Here is a 17,018-nt window from a genome sequence, read left to right as displayed (position 1 = left end):
TTTTTTCACTAGGACAGGGATGAGGAAAACTGGATATTCAGTTCCACCTAGTTAGATAAGATGTTTTTAGAATACTGTGAGAAGTATGTTTTCAGTTAGCAACTGCTGGTGATACAGTTCCTGTGGTTGGTGACTGTTGAATAAGTGCAGATAGAATTGCATTGTGATGAAGAGAAAATATTCTGTCCCTGGGCAAGCGCATCTTAAGGACAAGTCATGTAAAGATCGCTTCTAAATCACACTGAAATCAGGTGTGGAGGCTTGGCAAATTCTGCTGTGGCTTTGAAACCAGACACATTTGGGAAGAAGCCCTGAATCAGAAACTCCTGATTGAAACAGGTCCCATTTGAAACAGGCCTATTGAGAGGTCTCATTTATAAGACAGATCTGTTAAAACAGATTTGTTACTTTAAAAAAAATACAAAACAAAACATTGGTTAAGCCCCAGGAGTGTTTTCAAAGAAAAAAGTTCTCAAAGTGATTGGTGTGAAGTCAGATGCAGAGGTTATGCTGAGTTCATTTAAGAAGCAGTTTGTTTAGGATTTCAACATACTTGAATTGAAATAATTGAAAAAACATCATCTGGTTTCAGCATCTGGTCTTGTGACCAGCCGTGAATCTAAAACCTAGTGTAAGTGCATCCAAGATTTCATTGCACCTTGCTCATCTGAATCATGTCATGGCTGACGTGAGTTCCCTACACTGATGTCTTTTGTATTTAGACAAGCAATATTTGTATGTATTCTATGATTAAACTCAAACTCATCAGAACAAGAAAAAAGCATGTAGGATGTTTTTTGTTCATGTGTTCAAGGTAAATTGAAGAGATTGGATGCCAGTTTCTGGTAGTGTGAATTTATAAAATCTTTCATGGTCAGATGCTTTATTGTTGTTGCCTTGGATGACTGAAAGTATTCTAAGTGGCAATACTGATTTAAAGGATAGATTCATACTTGATTTTTTTTTTATTGTACTCTGTGACCAAAATGTTGAACATTTAATAACCATCCGACAAAAAAAATGCTTTTATTATAACTTTAAAAATCAACATATTCTGAAAAGGTCTCCCTGAAAATCCACTAGACACAAGTTCCCACTGAATCATTCTCTCAGCTGGGCAGAACAGCCTGACTGGAGCTTGTATCACACATTGATCTCCTTGGAATTAATTGCTGTATGTAATTTTCACTGTTCAATTTCCAGCAGTTGAAGAGTCAGCCAACCTGCCTCCTTCCCCACCTCCATCGCCAGCTTCCGAGCAGACTGGAGCTCTGGACGAAGGTAAGGGTCTCCTGGACATTGCAGTACACAGCTGTCAGCAGAGGGATGAGACATGAATCTAAAGGATGGGGGAACCAGAAAATTGAGATACTTTCTGCACCTTCATGTGAAAAGTTAAGGCATTCGCCAGCAGCAGTCCCACATGCAAACCAGCTGCAATGCATGGATCAGGTAGACACATATGCACAGAGGTAACTGACAAGATACATTAAGTACACCCATATGAAAGAAAAAAAAAGAGATGGCATTGCTCATTGTTTTATCAGTTATATGCAATATAAGCCAAGATGCCTGCTGTCCTAGTGTGGTCACCAAAACTGTGGTTCAGAGTGGATCACCTTCTGTTCTTAAGATTTGCTTGACTGCATTGTTTTATTAACACTAGCTCTGGTTTTTGAATCTTAAATGCACAAAAGCAAGGAGATTCAGAATTGTATCATTTCTTTGGTTTTCAACCTGTAATTCATGCGTGAATGCCTATGTGTATTGAGGGTTCTGCACACAGAGTGCAGGAACCAAATTCTAGTCTCACAAAGCAAATTTCTACTCTGTTCTGCACAACGAATGCTCAGTTTCAGTAGCCCACAATCACTGCACTTTCCTCCTGCTAAAATCCCCTGCAGCAAAGAACTTAAGCATTGGCTTAGTTTTAAGCATATACCTAAATCCTGGTGAAGTTGTCACAAGGGTAAAGCCTGTGTGTCAATGCTTTGTTCCTCAGAAGATGACTGCTGCAACGAGGCCATCAGTATAGGGAGACGGCAGCATGTTAACACTGTATTGGGTGAATAAGAGGAAAGGATTTGGGTTCAGTCTCCAGGGGACTGTCAGCTGAACTCTGCCATGTCCATAGCATTTTATGTGTCCATTTATTTCCTTCTTGGATTTTTTTTTACCATTTTTTCATTCTTTTTGTTAAAGAAGTGCATCAAAATTACTCTTGTCATATGCTGAACAAACTGTTGGGGTTTAACACAAAGCCTCTATTAATTTGCTCTTGGTGCATCAGAACGTTGCAATTAGGCGTGTTCCATCCTGAGATCATTTTTGAGGTAATGCAGTTACAGCCTGTGTTAACATTTGTCAGTCCACTGTACTGGAAATACCTGCTGGATGTGCTTAGTGACCAATGTAAAGACTTTGAATAACCGACTGTTGTCTTTTTTTTAAAAAGAAATCTGCCAATCCACAACTGCTCGTCACCAGAGATAGTAGCAATCAAAACTACTGGTGGAAAAAGCAGCTAGCAGGACATTAGCAAAGGCTTCTAGAATTGTTACCTGGGTTTTACCACTATTGGATACCTGGGTTTTGCCACTATCTTATAGCATATAGTTCACTTGACTAGTTTAGCATATGCTTTCTGATTTTTGTTTTGTATCACAATACAGGGCTTGTCCCCTGCTTCGGGCCAATGTCAAGGTTCTTCCATTACTCACAGCTGAGAATTAGCTTTGTGCACTGCTTCTGTCAGCAGTATTATTTGTACATATTTTAGGATTTTCTAAAGCATTCGTATTGCTTAATTGACGGGAGGTTTTAGATTGCCTCCTAAGCAAATGAAATCCATTTTGCTATTTGTATTAACACAAAAAGGTGGCAAAACACTGTACAACTCGAGGTTATTATGGACTCCAGAGTGTTCTGTTTCCAACTGTGCATGTAACTCAGCAAGTCACTTAACATCATTGTTTTTCTCTGTCCTTGCATGTAGAATTGAGTTAATATAATAGCACTTACTTAACTGCCCCATAGGGGCAGCTGCAAGGACTGAAAGGTCGTCTTTAGGAAATGTTTTGATGATTTACACAATGCCACAGTTCATTAAAACATTCAAATAATTTCCTTTCATGTTAGTCAAAGGGTACTTTTCCCTGACAAGATTTTGATTTACCTCTTCATTTCTCAGAGCAGATGGCCTGCATAGATCCTAAAAGTGTAGATTTGTAAGGGAATTATGGACAGAAATAATGTGCTGAGTCATTAATGCACTCTGCTGGAAACTTCTTGTTTGTATCTGGCTCTGAAACTGGAACTCACAGTAGAGTTGGTTGATGAACAGAAGGAACTTCATGAAAAGAATTTCAACATAAATACATTATGTTGTTTTTTCCCAAAATGCCAGTGTTGTCAATTCAATATTGTTAATGGTAGTAGAAATCTTGTGTTCTGCTCCGTGATAGATGATGTGGTCCTTATTTTCTGTGTTTAAGTTGAGCTTTTGCTGACTTGAGTAAGCCAGACCTGTCACTTTTATTCAGGCAAAGATCCCATTCAGAAGAGTTTGTCTCAGTAGGGTTTGACCCAATTTTACTGTACTTGTTTAAACCTTTGGTTCCCTATATCATCTGGCTATCCATCCTCCTGCACAGTTACATTGTCTGTCTTTCTGTTCAGTAGAATACAATTCATGACTTTAACCCAGTTCTACAGTTGTGTAATGAAAAAGGTGGAGCCTTGGGGTGTATGTATCTACCTCAGAACTCCTTTCTTCCCCTTGTCTTAGAACGTTTTCCTAATGCACTTGTCAGTGTGTGTTGCATTGCTCTGAATCCAAAACAGACTTCCTTCAGTCATAGTAGGAAGGAAATGACTGTGGTAGATATGACAAAGGTGGATGTGGCCAGCCATGCAGCAAATACAAATTAAAAAAAAAAAAAAAAAGGTAGAAAAGACAGAGAGGTTTGTGGGTCAAGTGTATTGCATGAGAGGAAGGAGTCAGTGGATGCAGGTTTCTTTCTTTCATGTGGCTGCAGAAAAACGTTCAAATGAGCCTGTCCCTTTGTACTGCTATGGAAGGTAAGACAACTAATTTGCCTTATTGAAATTATTTTGTTTGTTTCAACTATAGTAACATAATTCTACTTAGGAAATTAATTCTTCTCTAACATTGTCTAATCCTTTTGTCAATTGCATCTGGTCATGCAGGGTGATGTGACACTTTTGCCTACTTGGCATTTATTTTGTGCTCCGCACGTTTTGACAACAGTCAACATCTTCATGTAAAAATTTTTCTAAATGTTACAAGATAGAAGGATGCATTTGAATGGATTGCCTTCCATTTCAAAATAGGCATTTCAGATTAGGCTTTATATACCAAATAAGAATATTTTGCATACTGAAAGGAACCAAGCCGTCCTATAAATTGATCTATTTACAGTGAAAATTATTTCTTGAAAGGCATTTTCAAAAGGTATCTGGAAGCTACAGCAGAATTAGCCTTTGTGAGAAGTGATTTTAATCTTGGACTTTAGAATACATTGAGGATTTTTCCTGTGCTTTGAGGTGAAAAAAAAAACCCCAAAACTATTAAAAGGGACTAAAAGCATATCCCCTTTTAAAGACATCATTATCCTGTTAATGAAATAATCTGCAGTAATTTTGAAAATATCTTTATTAAAACTGATAAACAAGCAATGTAAATCTCTAATAGCCACAGACATAAGAGCCCCAAACAATAATAGACTTTGCATTCCTAGTGATTTTGGACCATCACGCTAATATGGGTGAAGCATTTTTGCTGTTGTCAGTTCCTGTAGTTTTAAGGAGCAGAGGCAAGGCCTGTATTTTCTTGCCTACAATCCATTTGGAGCCTTTCAAGAATTTTCAGCCTTGTTTGCATCAGTATGGAGAGGTCCTGAGGTTTCATCTTCACTCTTGTTGATGTGTTTTGCTTCTGAAGGGACCCTTGGATCAATATGATCCAGAGTTGGAAGGAGAACCTCCCGTTTTGCACATCCTTTTCCATGTTCTGCTTCTCACCACATCAGCTTTCCCTTCTTTGCAATGTCCCAGGTCCACCAGAAGAGGTGGCAAGTGCGTCAGCCCTTTCCACCCTTGTCCATGGTCATACATGGATTAATGTGAGGACAACCTGCAAATAAGCAGGAGTTGGAGTTTTGAATCTTCTCAGATTTAGAAGGAAGTTGGTTGCTGGGATGTGTTCTTACCCCCTGTAAGTAGCTTTTTGCAAACTCTGAGCCCCCTCAAATCTGCCACTGAATTTTATAGAGGCTTCTATGGAGAAGAAATTCACAGGTTCTGCACTGCAAGTGGATCAGGGTGCTTCCCTGCAACCTTGCTGCTGACTCTGAAGTACTAGAGAAAGATGGGAAGCTCAGGACCAGGCCTGTGTTTAGCATTTCCTATTGCAGTGCTCTCCAGAGCTTCTTGCGGGGCGGAAGTGAGTTGCTGGCTTATCTTTCCATACCTACCTCTTTTTAAGCATGCAAAAACTCCTGAATCTAGGGTTTAGATTCCACTACCGGAGTGAAGCAACTAAACTATCAGTGCTTCAGGCACATTTGTGCCCCTAAAGACACCATGAGAATGTTTCTCTTAAATTAAATTCCATGGGTGGTATTTGTGTATGTACATAGGTACACAGAGCATACCTTCAGTCCTGGCCAGCCACAAGGCTGTCACAGAATCTTAAACATGGGTAATCTTTCTTTTGCAGCACTGTGATACATATTTGTAGTAATGGTAGTAATGTTGCCATCAATTAATGATTTTTCTTACTTTTTTGTGAGTGATTGAGCCTGAATGGGTTGATACTACAACATTCTTTTCCCAGGTGTGAGAAATGCATGTCGTTACATTACAGGACACTTACTGCCATGTTGCTGCAGAAAGCAGGGGATGTTTTTTTCAAAGCCACAGATGTTGTCTTGTCAGGATGTGCTATAAAAATAAACTTAAAAGTTACTATTATGTGCCACAAAGAACCTTAGTGCTCTTATAGATGGAAGTGGTTTGGATAAAAAATGCTTTAAAAGACTTGGGTAATGGTAGTTACAGGAGCAATCTTGGTTTTGGGTCACACAGAGATCTGGTTAATACCTGTAATGCTGCCTGTGTTAAAGCCTTGCTTTCTGACTCAGTGTTTTGATATAAGCAGAAAGTTTTTGAGACACTGGGGAAAAGTCTTTGAAGTGGTAATTGCCTAGAGAATGGCCAGGGACACCTGGCATGATCTTGTTCTTGAAGGTGGTAGGTAATCCAGTGGGATAGCTGCAGCTGCTAAAAGGCACCCCATGAATGCAATGTTCATCAAACTGCCATACACAGAACAGGCTTAAATGTATTTTTTCTAATAATTTAATAATAAGTAATCTAATAATAATTTTCTAATAATATTTTTCTCTAAAACTAAACTAGATTATTAGTTTTTTGTAGCTTTTTTTCATAGTGAGAGGGCACTTTAACCTACACGACCTCTGAAGTCTCCCTTTAGGTCTGTATAGCTCAGATGGTAGGCTGCTTATTTTTATTGGGCAGTATTATTTTTCTTTGTTTTGCAAAAAACAACCCAAGCTTGCCCTTTCTGTAGCTGTCAGTAGCTGGTGTAGTCCTGAGATGATTATGCGATTATCTGCGATGCTACAGTGACAGATAAATAAAGCTGTCATTCCAGAGCATTAGCAAACACCGAGGTGGGAGCTGGTTCACCCATAGAAACATGACACGACAGCATGAAATATAGGACTAAGAGAGATTGCTTTGAACAGCTTTATGTGGCCTCTATTGGGGAAAAAGGTTGCTAGCTATTTGGGGAAGGGGTTTTTTTTGGTTGGGTAAACGTTACTTATTTATAAGGGAAAAGAAGAAAGCAAGGAATTTTGAAATAGATACAATGAGAAATAAATCCACCATTGACCAAAGCATAAGCCAGTTTACTTTTTCATTGAAGGAATTTTTAAAATTGACACTTTAAAGTACCTTACTGAATGACTGTGAGGGATACAACTGTGCTGGGGTACTTCAGAGGTTTTTAATACAGTCAGTGAGCTGCGTAATACGTACAAGTATCAGTGCAAGTTGTGAGATGTGGTTTGTGTACAATATATGTTCTTCTACATAACAAGCATATAGTTTTGAAATTCACTTATTCCGACAGTTGGTTACTGACGTTCACACACATGGACTGTATGTTAAAATGCACAGTTGCCTCATTCCTCCAACCTGTAGCCCAGCTGATTTCATCCACTGCAGTACAACACAGTGGCTAACACTAGTGCATGCGTCCATCTTGTCTTGTGTTGTTTCTTTTCTTTGTCTGTCTGTCTGTCCTGCAGCATTTGTCTATGTGTGTCTATTTGTAGATGAAGGGGCGGAGGATAAGGTGGGACCGCTGCCCCACTGCCTGGGCCATGGGCCTGCTGCCGGCAGGGAGTGGCGCAAACACCTGGCCCCCTCCATTTCAGTGTCTGTGCCCGATGATGAGCCCTACAATTCGGATGAGGAATACTATGAACACCCTTTGTTCAGCTCGGAGTGGACTGGCTCTAGTACACATCCCAGTGCCACAGTGAAGAGCACAGAGGTCTTGTTAGGCCATGATGAAGGTGAACTGAGCATGGTCCCATTTTGTTCCTCTTCTCCTCAACCCACATGTCATCCATTCCATTATGTGTGTGCCTGAGATTGCTATTTTCTGGGAAGGGAAACTAGTTAATGTTTTTTACCCACATGGAAGTTGATGCCCCTCCACAGTCTCTCCATCTCCAAGTGAAGCTGCAGCTTGAGCAATGACTGCAACTTTGGGGTCAGTGAAGCCATGGTCCCTGCTTAAACCAGGGCTCTTGGTCTGTGGGCCTGGCTTACAGCGGAAGTCAAAGGAGCAACTATTTACAGGAAGTGTGAGCTTAATTTGTTCCTTAATTTGTTCTTTGTGCCAGAGAATTACCACCTAGAACAGTGTGCAAAATAGGCCAAAAGATTGTTACTGGAGATATGAGTCAGTTCTTAACACAATGTGGGGAAAACCCAATGTGTATACCAAAGATAGCAGTGGAAGGCCTTTAATTCTTCAGTAGGTAAATGGGTTTTACCCCAGTGTACACAGATGATTTCAGGCAGTATTGGGTCATATTTGATCTCCAATTGTTTTGTGGATTCACCCACTTCAACATTGTGTCAGCTGACTACAAATAAGGAGAAAAAACCCCAAAGTTTATTGTTACTGTGTTTCTGTACTCCCTTTTTATGGCCTGAGCACATCAGTATGTATTATTTTATCAGTGGGGGTTACATAAAAGTGAACGACTTTTGAAGAATCGGGGGAGAATCTATTTCAGTGGCTAACAGGAATGCTGAGTTCTTCTCCAAGGCAAAATAGATCACATTTCATCTTGCAGCGTTTGACTAGCTCAATCTTGGGACACAGCCGCTGAAGTTAAAAACAATCCTGAGCCCCCTATAGGTGCATGTCTTAGGGAGATGGATATATATACCTCAAATTGTTCACTGGGCCATTTCAAGAAAACCAGAGTTGTTCAAAACTGTCAGGGTAATATAATCTACTACTCCAACAGGACCAGAAAGAGATCAATGCTAATAATTGAAGATTGCTAACGTCAGCATGTCTGCCTGAAGCTAGGAGAGACAGAAAGTCATAGGAGTAGCCTTATGGTAACTGAGTGCCTACAGCTGTACTTTGGTCATTACTGGATTAGTTAATTCATGGGCAACTTCCTTGTCAGTCATATGCATCTACTTCTCACGACAGTTTAAGATTTCAGAACATCTATGAGAGGAAAAACAAAAAGGGAAACAAGCTGGATCATCAGTCATTTTGGAAGAGCCCTTCTCACTTGCTGCCTATAAGCTAGCAGTCTGATGTAGAAGAGCCTGCTGCACAAAGGGAGTCTCTAGGATTCCTTCATTAAGTCAGGGATAACTTTCTGCTTTGGTGAGTAATCAGTTTTAATCATGTGGCATTGTGTGAAGAATCTCAGGAAGTGGAGGTATATACCTGAAATTGCTCAGAGTAAAGTTGAGAGGCTTTCCTTATTTTTCTTTTTAATTGAAAGGAATGTACAAACCAAACTAAATAAAATTGGAAAAAAAAAGGTAAAGAAAATTATTCAAGTCAGGGCCCTTTGTAGCTGGTCATCTGCTTTTCTGCCAGGCTGCTTTTACAATCTGCCCATGTGTAAATATCCCTGTAACACTCAGGCATCAGTCCAGTTCTGATTCTGAATCTTCTGGCTTCTGTTCATTTAAGATATATTATCTAACATTAATTACATTGTTATATGTTATTAATAATGTGTTGTACTTTACATAGTGATATTTTCTCAGCCTCAAATAGCATCTCTGTTCCTTAAATCGCTTTTAAAGGCCATACTGAAATGGATGGTTGATTGTTTGGTTTTCACCAGGCCAATCTCAGGAGAAAAATTAGGCCTTGTAAAGAGGTTTTATTTTAATACCAAGAGGCTGGATACAACCACTTCCAAATTCAAAACCACTTTGTTCTAACTCTGATTTGGCAAAGTCCTTAGTTGTGAGACACACTTTTAACCCAGGACTACAGCATGTCATTAGTAAAGACTACTCTTCATACTACAACACTGATTCTAACAGCCCTTAGGCTGAATCATGTGTTTTAGAAATTCAGGTGAACAAATAGTTATATTGCACTCACTGTTTTCTTTAGCCTAATTGGTCATGAAGAGCCTGGAGGCTAGTGGGGAAGGAGAAAGAAAATGAGGAGTCTTTGTGTTAAAACTGTGGTTTTCACACACAGAGTTCACATGTAAGGCAGCCCAAGGAAGGCATTGTTTATAAACCTGCCGAGTGGCTGAATTCTTGTGAAACCATTAGTTACCAGTCATGCACTAGGCTTATTAAGTCGATGGAAGTGGCTCAATCTCTTGGCAAATGCAGGATTCATGTGATAGGTAGACTTGCTGGCATTTAGTGGTCAGTATTGCCAAGGTCAGTGGAAATAAATTAATGCCTCATACCTTTCTCCACCTCAACTGAATGTCTTGTTCTGGGTTGAAGTGCCCATTTGTCAGAAAAGTACCAGTGTACTTTGAGCTCATTAAGGCATTGGTGTTATCAGAGCCATCTATCATTCAATACCATCTTCATTTACAATGAATATTTGACTCAAGTCATCTCTGGGAGAGGTATACCTGTAAAACACTTTCAGCTCTCATCTTACAGCATAAACATGCTTCTGTGGGGGGAGACAGGTGTTTTGGTTTGGTTTGATTTGATTTGGTTTGGTTTGGGTTTTTTCCCTAGGGAAAATTAAGTTCCATGATGACTAAATGGACTGGATACTAGCAGTCCTTCAACACACTTAACTCCAATCAGAGCTGAAAGTGTTACGTAAAATCAGTCCTGTTGAGCTGTGTACTTGGTGTTTACTGTTGGTGTTGATGTCACCTCCTTTTTCCATCCCCAAGAAGAAGAACCAGTAGAGAGTCCAATGGCTGTGGAAGCGAAACCTGCTGCTTTTCCTGGGAAGCAACTGGGGAAAGAGCACGGGCCCACTGAGCCTTCGGACCAGGCAAAGGGCCTCCATGAGCATTCTGGTTGGGAGGCCAAAGGGTGTTGTGAAGACAAAGTGCCAAGTGTAGCATCCAGCAGGGAGAATGTAGCTGTGAAAACACCCCTGAGAGACCCATCCCCTTCCTCAGCTGAGGAAGGTGTGTCCTCCTTAGGTTTGCATGTGTTTGCTGCCGGTGAATCCTTCTCCAGCTTTCTCCAGTGCTTTCCAAGGCTGCTTCATTTCCTGTTGTTTCCGTTTATTAGTATGACTGCTCTTGTTATTATGCTTGAAGAGTGTGTAGCAGATAATATGATTGCAGAGGTGCTGTATGACAACATGGTTTCCCACCGCAGTGGCTGATTCCTGTTTTTTTACTTTGCCATGATAAAATGTGCTTTGCAGCTCAGTTGATTGCTCTGCATAAGCCTTTTTGCCCCATCTCAGATGTGTTTGCCAGTCACATTGCTAATCTATGTATATTTTTCTTTTTGGTGCAGAGATTCATCTGCTTTTCTTTCAAAAAGTAGATTATTGATTTTGACTATGACATAAAGAGGCTTAAACTGTAGAAATATTTTCATTTGCAGCGTGCAAGTTTTTTGCTTGGGTTTTTTTTGGGGGGGTGTGTATGTGATCTAGCGCATTCTGGTTTAGCTTCCCTAAAGCTATGGCTTTTTATGTCATATCCTCGCCATTCATTGCAGCCCACCCCTCCTCCCATCAGTCATTGCCAGAACTCTAATTTTTTGTGTGCCTTACCTTATTACAAATGTTTAACCTTGCTGGAGAGTCCTTAAACAAAACCTCCATCACTTCCACTGGGACATTTGCCTTCAGAGTGAAGTTTAGGATTGGAAGCATGGGGTGAAGCTCTCATCTGCTTACTGAACAAAATATCTACTGCAATCGTCTTTCAGTATATAAGAACTAGGCTTCAGGATTTTCCTTTGAACAGTATTTCTCTTCAGCCAGTGCAACAAGGTGTGAAGCCACATTGTATTAGTAGTGATGTACCTATTCACTGCCTGGCTAAGAAATACTGCACTTGGGAGGCTGGTGTTCTGGCTGGCCCAGCTAAAGAGTGTTCAGTTCCTTTGGCAGACACCGTACACTTTGATGCCATTGGTATTGTTCATGTGCACTACAGTAAGAGTCACAGTAGGGTACATTAAGAAAGTCAGTATCCAGCCATTTAATTTCGGTGACATGAGGTTGACATTAGCTCAATGGCCGTGTTTTTATACTTCATGGGGTTTGTAAGTCAGTTACCAAGTATAAAAGCATGACCGAGCAAAATCACTATATTTGTCAACCCCTAGGTTCTCCACCTGTAGAGATTAGAGTGGCTTTTTAAACTTTATGTGAACATATGCAAATTTTTAAAGATTGACCACTACTCTGACACTAATTGTTCTAAAAAAAATATTCTGATTTGTCAGAGTAAACAGATGGCTTCATGGACTTTAAATCACATATGAGGAGATTCAGAGCTGGCCCAATGCTTTTAGAAAACATCGTTAAACTTTTCTTACAGATTACTGCAGAAAGTTCAGAAACATTCTACAGTTATCTCTCTTCCTATTTCCTATGATAGGAAGATTTCCGTATGACAGGAATCATTATTTTCCATAGGATATTTAAAAAGAACAAGCTATTAATGATTAAAAGTGGGTATAAAAAACACCAACTAAATAGATATTGCTCCCTAAAAATACAGTGGCAGACCATACGAGTAGCATTTTTCAGTTTTAAATTAACTTAATTAGGCCCTGATCTACAGTCATTGAAACACACCGAGTACTGTTTGACTTCAGTTATAGCTGAAGATGGCTGGCCATTTTAAAGACCAGACCTTCAAGATCTGGGACCATTAATAGCTCTGTTGCCAATTTACACATATCAATTTCATGGCAGCAGTAAGACTTTTGTCATTTGACAAAGAGTAAAGGTCAAAAGTTGTTACAATTAAAAAGTTGTCCTCTTCTGACACTTGTAAAAACTTTTGTATGCTTTAGTTTAGGCTGCATGCAGAAGAAAAATGTTTAAAAGGTATGGAAATGTATAACTATGTATGTTTTAAGTGTCATCAACACACAAAAGTACTATTGATTGGACTTAATCTTGCAGACTTTACTAATGCAAACCTAACATAAGCTAGAGTCCGGCAAAACATACTGCTGAAGTGATGATTACTTGTGGTTTTGCTGTTGCCAAGCCATGAAGATGAAGAATTCACGTGAAATCGTCTCATTTCAGTTGTCACATATTTACTTGTGTACAACTCACATTTTCACTATAAAACCTCATATGTTGAAAGGAAATTAGGATTTAACACTTTAAAGCAGGTTTCTAGGTGGATGACCTTGCTGCATGTTTGCATCTTTGTCCCTCTCCTTTCCATCATTCATACTGAAATGTTGTTGTAAGCCACTTGACTGCCTGCCTGTAAGTGCTTTAAATAATTTTCTTGTAAAACCCAAACAAACTACTTCAGATTTACTTGCAGCCACGAAGATGGAATTCCATGTCCAGGAGGGCGCACGCCCTTTTGCAGCAGAACCATTAGACACGAAGCAACGTGAATGTGGGAAAGACAGTAAGACTTGTCAGCAACCTAAACATGATGCCTTAGTTCCACAGCCAGCAAAAACAGAGGCTACAGATAAAAAGGATTCACAGAGTAAGGACAAAGAAAAAATGCCTTCACCTCTATCAGAACAGACCCTAGTAACTGATTCACAAAAGAAGGGGGAAGCTGGTTTTGCAGAAGCTGCTGCCAAGCCTCCTGCTTCTCAAGAACAAAAGGACTTGCCATCAGAACTACGCAAAACAGAAGAAAAGACTGCAGATGTGCCCTCATCATCCAACCAAGTTATGTCTATGAAATTTGAAGACATCCAAGATCTTGCTGTCAGCCATGGGGAAAGTCCTCTATTGCTATCAGAACCCAAGGCAGAAGCGGCGAAAAGTGAACTTCCTTCAGGCACATCTCCTTCTGTCCCCAAGGACCTTTCACTCAAAGACAGTTTCAAACCAAAACAAGAACCCACCGACCATCTGTTTGCCAAAGATCTCATTAAAGATGAGCAAATTCACAGAGACAGGACACTAGCTCTGCAAGAAGTCTCAGCAGTAACCGTAGATGGCCTGAAAACACCAAGCACTCAAAAAATCCCTGTGTGGGGGGAGGAAAAGGACTTGACCAAGGATGAAAGTGATGAGGAAGAAAGGTATGACTTCTATGATAAAGGGGAGGCTCGAATATTAGATGATGGTAAATTTACCCCAAAACCTGAAGTTAACACAGTTTCCCTAGACAAAGCAGACTTCCAGAAGGACGGTGAAGCTAAAATGTCATCTGATATTCTAAAAGCGGAAAAAGAGACAGACCAAAGTGGGCTCCCAGCAGCAGGAGACATGAAAAAGGAAGTGCAACCAAGCACACAGGTAACCCCAGCCACATTAAGCCATGAACTGACCCTTGAGCATCCTGACACTGCTCAGTTGTCCAGAATAACAGACAAAGCCCCTCAGGCACTAAGTTTAACCTCTGACAAGAGTCCTTCTCTGGAAGCTTCTCTGGAGAAGGATATTAAAAAGGACACCAAGGCAGATAATACAAGTGTGTCAGCTCCTTATCAAATTAAAGAGGAGGAGGATCGATCGGGAATGTCCAAGTATTTTGAAACCTCTGCTCTGAAAGAGGAAGCCTTCAAAGCAGATGCTCAGAAACAAAGCAGTGATTACTATGAGCTAAGTGACACTAAAGAGAGTGTATATGAGCCTTATCAGACAGATCGTCTAATACCCGAAGACAAAGAGGAAGAGGAGGAAGAATTACAAACAGAATTGGATCAGCAGCAGAGTGTACCTGCTCGTGAAACAGGGTACAGTACCCTGGCTCAGAGCATTACACCAGACAAATCTGAAGAACCAAGTTCCCCAACAGAAAGAATGTTCACTATTGACCCCAAAGTCTATGGGGATAAGAGAGAACTACACAGTAAAAATAAAGATGACCTAACTCTGAGCAGGAGCTTGGGACTTGGGGGCAGATCTGCAATTGAACAGAGAAGTATGTCTATTAACTTGCCTATGTCCTGCCTGGATTCGATAGCTCTAGGATTTAGCTTTGGTCGTGCACATGATCTTTCTCCCCTTGCTTCAGATATTCTAACTAACACTAGTGGAAGTATGGATGAAGGCGATGACTACTTGCCAGCAACCACTCCAGCACTGGAGAAGGCCCCTTGCTTCCCCATTGAGAGCAGAGAGGAAGATGAGCACACTGAGGAAGAAAAAGCAACAGTGGAAGACAAAGTACAGCCTGAGACCTCAGCCGAACCACCTTTCCTGGCCAAAGATTATTACAAAAATGGGGCTGTCCTGGCTCCTGACCTGCCTGAAATGTTAGACTTAGCTGGGACAAGATCTAGATTGGCCTCCGTCAGTGCAGATGCTGAGGTGACACAAAAGAAGTCAGTTCCTTCTGACACTGTTGTGGAAGACAGCAGCATAGCCCTGCCATCTGTGACAGATGAAAACCACGTAACTCTAAAAGCTGAAAGTCAGCTAGAAGACTTAGGCTACTGTGTTTTCAATAAGTACACGGTCCCACTGCCTTCTCCAGTTCAGGACAGTGAGAATTTAACGAGTGAAACCTGTCCCTTTTATGAAGGCACAGATGAGAAACTGAGACGTGGCCTAGCTCCTGACCTGTCTTTAATAGAAGTGAAACTGGCAGCAGCTGAAAAATCAAAAGAAGAATTCCTCAGTGAAAAAGACTTAGGTCAGCAGGCCACTGGCGAGTCTGTTCTGGCAAGAGACTTTGAGCAGGAGAGAAAAGAAAAGCTGGATACTGTGTTAGAAAAAAGTGAAGATCAAGTTGATTCTAAAGAGATCTGTCCCATTAAAGGTGCAGAGCCAGAGAGGACAAGGCCCGAGGCAATCTTAGAAATTAAGGAAGAAACTGTGACTAATAAAGTTCATGTAACTGATATCAGGTATGACAGAATATTATCTTCAGAGATAGCAATAGAAAAGGATGCTGTTTCTTTGTTGATGGAGAAGGAGGAGAGGACTCTTAGTGTTGTTCCTGAAATAGCTGAACTAGAAGCTCCAATTAAACCAGATTACAATGCTATAAAACATGATTTAGAAGTGGCTGCAAGGAGAGCTGACCAAGAATATCAGAGTCAGTTAGATGCTAAGATCGGTGAGGTTGTTTCTCTCCCGTCGGGGAAGGACAAAGCATCTGTTAAAAGAGCAGAGCCGGAACCCAAAGATGCTCAACAGAAAGATCAGACTCTCTTGTCCAGAGAAGCAAAGGATGCAGATGTACTTTCCAAGGCTGAGCCTAGTTATGTTAAGGACAGCACCAAACTGTCAGAAATAGAAATTAAGGAAAAAGTAACTAAGCCTGATCTGGTACATCAAGAGGCGGTCGATAAAGAGGAATCTTATGAATCTAGTGGAGAGCATGATCAAGCCCAAGAAAGTTTGAATGGAGAATCCTTGAAACCAGAGGATATCAAAGCAGAACCTCCAAAATCTCCTGTGTCTAGGGAAGAGATGCCTGCACAGTTACCAGCAAAGGAGCCTTCTATGGAGCTTCTCCTTCCGAAAGCTGAGCCTCTCCAGGAAGAGCCTGCTGAGATTCAGATGGAGAGCATACCACAGCCTGCAGAAGGAATTGAAAGGATTCCTGATACAGCTGTGAAACCTGTGGAAATCCAAAAGCTGCTGCCATATGAAGTGGCAGCTGGGGCCACAGAAGGGGAAGGACATGAGGAAGAAGTGGCAGAAGTAGGGCAGGAAGGAAAAGAAGAGGATAAACAGCATCTTAGATCAGAAACGCCCCCCGAAGTAGACTTTGGGAAACCTACTGCAGAAGAAACGTTAGCTGAGGGTATCCCAGAAGCATTGCCTGAACTGAAAGGCATTATTGAATCAGTGGTGACAGTGGAGGATGACTTTATCACAGTAGTGCAGACAACAGTCGATGAGGGAGAATCTGCTTCTCACAGTGTGCGCTTTGCTGCTACTCAGCAGGAAGACATTGAAACAGGGGACTCCCAAGCCGAAGAGGAGCTGGAGGTTGAGGAATTGGCTGACATTCAAGTTGAGCCCAAGGATGGCTCCCCAGAAGCACCTGCTTTGCCCCATAGGGAAGAAATGCTGCTCACCGACTACAAGACAGAGACCTGTGATGATTACAAAGATGAAACAACAATTGATGACTCCATCATGGACACAGACAGTCTCTGGGCAGACACTCAAGGTGTGCATTATCCTTTATGTTTTGTCTGTTAAATATTTTCACTTCCAAATCATAGTGATCAAAAAGAAAAATTATCGTAGTTGTAATAGTAATCTCAGCATGTTTCGGAAAAATGGTAAAATAGTCTGCCTTTTTTATTAATCCGTTGTCTTCAACTTTTTTCTCCTG

At 40.8% G+C, this 17,018-nt stretch overlaps 1 protein-coding gene across 9 annotated transcripts in view; it reads left to right on the top strand.

The window, feature by feature from the left end:
- Positions 1–17,018, top strand: part of MAP2 (microtubule associated protein 2) — a 238,736-nt gene that overhangs the window by 188,363 nt on the left and 33,355 nt on the right. For 6 of the 9 annotated variants that reach the window (XM_062002286.1, XM_062002281.1, XM_062002284.1 and 3 more), the window contains exon 7: positions 1,204–1,281. In XM_062002286.1, the coding sequence (XP_061858270.1) occupies positions 1,204–1,281 (78 nt within the window). Of the gene's footprint in view, positions 1–1,203; positions 1,282–13,064; positions 16,851–17,018 lie in introns of all 9 variants that reach the window. The other 3 variants (XM_062002287.1, XM_062002285.1, XM_062002278.1) reach the window with 2 other exon arrangements.

This window comes from Colius striatus, chromosome 9 (genome assembly GCF_028858725.1).
Source record: "Colius striatus isolate bColStr4 chromosome 9, bColStr4.1.hap1, whole genome shotgun sequence".
NCBI lineage: Eukaryota > Metazoa > Chordata > Aves > Coliiformes > Coliidae > Colius > Colius striatus.
The sequence above is the reverse complement of the archived record's forward strand: the minus strand, read 5'-3'. Positions and strand labels throughout refer to the sequence as shown.